This window comes from Arachis hypogaea, chromosome 16 (genome assembly GCF_003086295.3).
Source record: "Arachis hypogaea cultivar Tifrunner chromosome 16, arahy.Tifrunner.gnm2.J5K5, whole genome shotgun sequence".
NCBI classification, from domain to species: Eukaryota; Viridiplantae; Streptophyta; class Magnoliopsida; order Fabales; family Fabaceae; genus Arachis; species Arachis hypogaea.
The window spans coordinates 32,001,173-32,007,138 of NC_092051.1; the positions used below are offsets into that span (position 1 = coordinate 32,001,173).

Here is a 5,966-nt window from a genome sequence, read left to right on the forward strand (position 1 = left end):
TTAATTATTATAATTAATAATACAAATTTTATTAATTATTTTATTTATGATCATTAACAATTGAATTTTAATTCAGTAAAATTTAGACAATAAATTAGTAATAACTAAAATTAGATTTTATGTTGTGTTACAAAAGTAATAAATGCTTCATTATGTACTCAGTAAGAAGTCTTTTATTACAACTCAATTAATAAACACACTTTACTATGTAAGATCGTTATAGTCTTATTTTTCGCTATTCCATCTACGTAAACAACAACTAAATATCATTCACAACAAAGAACTATTAATTAATAAAAAAATCAAACGCTATGGTCACAAATGCCTGGTCACATATCACATACATTACTCATCCGACTTATCGATCTGCTACTTCAGAGATTCACATAGCTACCTAGGTTTACGCACCTGCATTTATATATTGCGGAAACTCCGGTGCGTGCATAGCCTCCAAATCCAACGACCGCATGAAAGAAGGCTCCTGAAACGGATGCGGGTTTGCTAGTGCATTTGCAACTTCCGCCACATCTGCGTTCATGGCGCCGCTAGCTTCTTCTTTGTCCTCACCTGAATCGACGATCTCATAGTTACTTTCAAATTCATCTTCGCTTTCACTATTATTGTTAGAAACAAGAGACTGAGAGAATAATATGAAAAGTGTATTATTGAGTTGTGTGTTGAGGTACAATATACAAGGTGTATTTATAGGTGCTAAATGAATCAAAGTAATAAAGACATAGAATCCTACAATTAATGTACAGATATGCTATATAAATATAGACGATGCTAATTGATCTAAATTGATTATATTGATTCTCTAACAATTATAATCTTCCAATTCAATGTTACGGTCCGCTTCAGATTGATTAAACTCAATATATAACTCGATGCACGACATTCGGTGGCGATTTTCCATGTACATTGAAAACATTTCATGCATACTCGTTTCGTCCATCACATACTTGGTCTGAAATTGAACAAACCCACCAAACACAGGTAAAGGATACCTGTACAAAATACACGATACTCTCCAACATCTTTGAGAATCTATCTTCTCACAAATCACACCTTTCAATTCCTCAAACGACAATGTGAATGGAATAACAATATCTAATGGATTTTCACACACAAATTGAACTCCCTCCTATGTTTGCAATAAGATCTGTCCGTAATAATAAATCTTCAATACAACTCTATCATTCATAACACTAACTATTCTCAACCTCACAGGAATTTCTTTTACAAAAATGAAGGAGAAGAATCAGAGAAGAGAAGAGAGGAGAAGAGGATGAACATTAGCTGAGACTGGCGAGAAAGAAATGGGGCTTCTGTGATACCACCATCCGCTTTTTGTATGGACTAAGGGCAAATCGGACGGACCGACCGCTGCACCCCAAATCGCTGGATCCAATTGGTGCACCCCCAGATTAAAATAAAATTCTCTGCCTCCAGTAATCGGTGGGACCGATTACTGCACTCTTAGCTAACGTCTTCATGCACCCACAAATCGGTAGCACCGATTTCATACCCATCAGCCTCTCCCTAGCACAAATCGGTGGCACCAATTTCATACCCATCAACCTCTCCCTCACACAAATCGGTGGAACCGATTACTCTCTGCTTGAAATTGGTGGCTCCGATTTCTTCCCCCAAAATTCCCAAAAAAGCAACACAGTGTAAATCACCCGTAATCATCATATCCCAGCATAACTCACACCCCCAAATCATATCTAAAAAAATCAGCCTTTCACCAACTACCCAACAACAACAACATCAATAATAAAAAGCATATTTATCTTTTAGAATTTGTTTAATATCATTAAGTTATTAAAAAAATTTATTTTTTCAATAAATTATTTTTTCATCTTGTAATATATTTGACATATTATTAATAAAAATAAAAATATTAAAAAACTAAAAATATATTTTTTTATAAGTTACAATTTACTTTTTAAAAAAAAAATATATTTTAATATAATAAATAAATATAACAATATTTAGAATTCAGTAATTCACTCACTCCCCCTCTCTTAACCAGTTAACCCTAAAGGCCTCCCCAGTCTCACGATTCATCAACTCATCATCAACACTCATCAGCCAGCCACCACCAGCTGCAGCAGGCAGCAGCTCCTACCATCGCGGAACTCCTCTCATCCGCCGGAGCTCACCGTCGCCGCCGGAATTGTGACTGACAGAGGGTTCCGACGCCGAACGTCTCTTCCACTCACCCTCTTCTCCTCGCCGTGGAATCTCTGCTCGGAGCTCTTCTCGTTGCCGTCGCGAACTGCTCCTGCTCGGCTGTCGTCTCCTCGCCGTAACGAGCTCTGTTTCCGGCATCTCTCTCTTCAATCTCTCTCTCTCTCTATCTCTACGAGGTCAGTGTCAGCGCCGTGTTTCTCCGAGCTCACACTGTCACCACCGTTCCTCCCTCGGCGTCTCACCGGTAGGTCACGTCTTCTTCAGTTTCATCTTTATTTTCTAGTTAATTTTTAAGATTCTGAGCTGAGTTTGTGTTCTGAAATTGGATTCTGAAGTTATTGTTGTTGTGATTCTGAAGTTATTGTTGGCATGAAGTTTTTTAGTTGTTGCAGTTGGTTCTGTTGATGCTGAATTTGTGTTGCTGCTTCATTGTAATTACTGATTTTCAATCATAATTTCTGCTGTTACTGATTTTAGATCAGAAATTGTGGTTGATGATTGCTGAATTGTTGCTTAATTCTGGCAAGATTGAACGCATATCTGGTTGTTAGCGATGATCGAACCATCTTAGAGCTTTTCCTTCCATAACTTGAATCATTGAATGATTAGCTATGCTCCAGTGCTGTTCTGTACTCTATAGTCTGTATTCTTGGTATTGATTGAATCATTGAATGATTAGTTCACTGCTGGTTTTTTTGGTTAATTTCAGAGTTTCTATTTGTTCATTATGATCAATCTTTTGTTAGAGAAGAAATAAATTTGTCATCTTTGTTTTTAACGAAGAAATAGATGAATTCAATTAACTAGATAAGTAGATGATCTAATATTTATTATTGGTTTGGTTAATTCAATGAAATTTTTTTGTTTCTTGTGACTATCTTAAATTTCATATAATATTATAAATTTTAATATTTTATACCTATATAAATTTTGACCTCTGATATTTGTTTTTTTATATTTGACTCGTGTTGTATTTAAATGTGATTATGAGATTTTAATTGGAATTATACTTTTAATTTGTATATATGTATTTATTTATAATTTGATATGTTATTTTATTATAATTCATTATTTCGGTTGAACCTCTAAACCGATAAACCAGTAGCTCGAGTAGTTTGATAACCGGTTCGGTTTTTGAAACCTTGCTAGTTAGGGTTTGAGTTTAGGGTTTGGGTGATGATGGCGTTCTTCAGTGGAGCTCAACGATTTCTTCGCCAGTCTTCTTCAGTTGTGGCCTCCCACTTCACCTCTACTCGTTTCACTTCGACTCTTACTTCCCCAAAACTCTTCGTCAGCGGTCAGTAATTTACTCCAATTCTCTTCTGCTTGTCCATCTTATTAATTTTAATTAATTGATCGTTTCCATAACATGATTGTCACTATTGAAACCTTCATTTCCTTGTTTTCCTTATTCCGTTTTCTCTTCTAGAATTGTCAAATTAGCTCCCTTGAAACCCTAAATTATCTTCAATTTGGACAGGGTAATCAGTTATGATTAATGATTATGTTGCATTAGATGGGTAGGCCTAGCAACTATGATCTGCATCTGATAGATACTTGTATCTTAAACTTTGAGGCTAACTTTTTTCGTGAAATTGTGGTATTTTTCTGTATCCCTGATAAAAGGAGGTTTGAAGTTGTAGGGCTCTTCTGTCTTGATTCCTTTAATTTGTTGGATTCAACAGTCTTGAGCTTGGACTATGAAGTATTATTGTGTACTCCAATGTAGCCTTCAAGAACAGTAGGATAGTATTTGAATGCATTGTATTCTTATGTGGCGACTTTTATAACCAACCTGGAACATTGAAGTGCAATCTTTATCAAGACAGGTACTAGTCTACTAGTGCCTATACAAAGCCAAAGTTCAAGGGGAAGGGGATCCGAGGAAGATAATTGAATAGGACTGTTGCGTCTTATTTATTACTCTAAATGTAATGAGAAGGATATGCTGTTAACTTATTAACTTTGACAGGAGATGATGCTCTTAAAGAGTTTCCCCACAAACACTACTAAAGCTAGTGCTCGCACATCTTGCGTGACAAGACATGGATACAATGCTTAATTCGTGTCTTTTAAAGTTGGATCACTCACTTTACAATATTTATATGATTAGGGGACATAATTATTAGAATATAAATATAGAAAGAAGTAAGATAAGTTTCACTCTCGTGAAATGTATTTTATTAGGAGGGCTGTAGGGCTTCATAAAAGGCCATTTTTTGGTCTCTGAAGCTGTGAATTTCTTCTACTCTATTGGCTTGTAGTTCAATAAAGATCCATTTTCTTTTTAGCACCATTTTCTTAGGGAATTGTTAGGTGGATCATGTAAGACTATAACTGGCGAAGCTTCTAATTTAAATATCTAGTATAATGGAATTTACATAGTTCTGTATGTAACTTTTATATGTATTTGGCATTTTGAACAGGTCTTTCAAGACTGACAACAGATGAAAAACTTACTGAAGCGTTTTCTCCTTTCGGGCAGCTGCTTGAAGGTAATGTATTTCTCTTGCAATACTTGATTCTTCTATATGCTTGTGTATTAGCTTGCTGGATATCATCCCTGACCTTCACTCATCTTGATCGACAGCAAAGGTTATAATGGATAGAGCCTCTGGACGGTCAAAGGGATACGCATTTGTAACTTATGCGACCATAGAAGATGCTGAAAAGGCGAGAGCCGGAATGAATGCTAAATTTATTGATGGATGGGTTATATTTGTTGATCCTGCCAAACCAAGAGAGCCTAGACCTCCTCAGCAGCCACAGTCTCAGCCCTCTGGAGCTGGTTTCACGGTTAACAAGACAATTGGATGGTGTGGTTGATATTCATTATTGAATAAAATAAACCTTTGGGAAGAGTTTCAAGTGTACCGGGACACCGATATTTCAGTTGTTTTAACCGTTGATCTGAATTATAAAAAATATATATAATATATATTAATTGAAATCAACAGTTAAAACAACTGGAACACCGGTATTCTCCGGTACACTTGAAAATTTTCCAAACCTTTGATTCTCATGGTGTGAGATTTCAAAAGACCATATATAATTTAACTCCGCCAATTATTATATACTACAGTTTCTGGAGGAATTTTTGTATCAAACAGTTATAATTTGTAACTGGGGATTGTACTTTAGCCGCAAGTCATTACTATTCGGAAGATTTTGATGTCCATTGAAAATTAAATGCACCACTTCTCATGCTAAGAGGACATGGAAACAACATTAAGCTGCCTTTCTGTAACATCATCTACACCTATTTTGAAATCTTGATAATATGGTTTTTCGAAATAATTGTTTACAATGGTACTGGTGTTATTAGATTCTCATATATTTATATATTTAATACAAAAATCCTAATTAAACAATGAGGGTATGAGTTTGACAATTATAACTATGCTATAAAATTTATTGTATAATCTTCAAATCATATATCCTTATACCTTATCGTGTGATGGATTAAATCATTACACATTAAGATCCTCAAAGCGATGTATTCGATTGCTTAAAAGATACTTGTGTTTGAAAATTGATTGCTGATTAGAAGCTTTTTTTAAGGGTTATAAGTACTAAATCATATAATTACAAGGTTTTTTATTTTTTTTCGTTGTTATAGCCACCTATTCAAGTTTATGTGCTTTAATGTTCATTGTGTAAATTCTGTTACAAGCTTCTCATTATTACAAATTTACAATTTACAAACACCTATGCATGTTATCTAGGTTTGTCCTTGTTGATCGGAAAATATTTTTTCGATTAAAACG

At 34.9% G+C, this 5,966-nt stretch overlaps 1 protein-coding gene across 2 annotated transcripts; it reads left to right on the plus strand.

Moving 5' to 3' along the window:
- The first annotated feature begins 1,999 nt into the window (after positions 1-1,999).
- On the plus strand, positions 2,000-5,409 carry LOC112758904 (organelle RRM domain-containing protein 2, mitochondrial). 2 transcript variants are annotated; one of them, XM_025807692.3, is made up of 4 exons: positions 2,000-2,443; positions 3,349-3,496; positions 4,626-4,694; positions 4,790-5,409. In XM_025807692.3, exons 2-4 carry the CDS (start codon positions 3,376-3,378, stop codon positions 5,023-5,025), a joined length of 426 nt encoding a protein of 141 aa, XP_025663477.1. In that variant the 5' UTR covers positions 2,000-2,443; positions 3,349-3,375; the 3' UTR covers positions 5,026-5,409. The 2 variants fall into 2 exon arrangements, with proteins under 2 accessions (XP_025663477.1, XP_025663478.1); XM_025807693.3 differs by having other exon boundaries at positions 3,353-3,496.
- Positions 5,410-5,966: the final 557 nt, after the last annotated feature.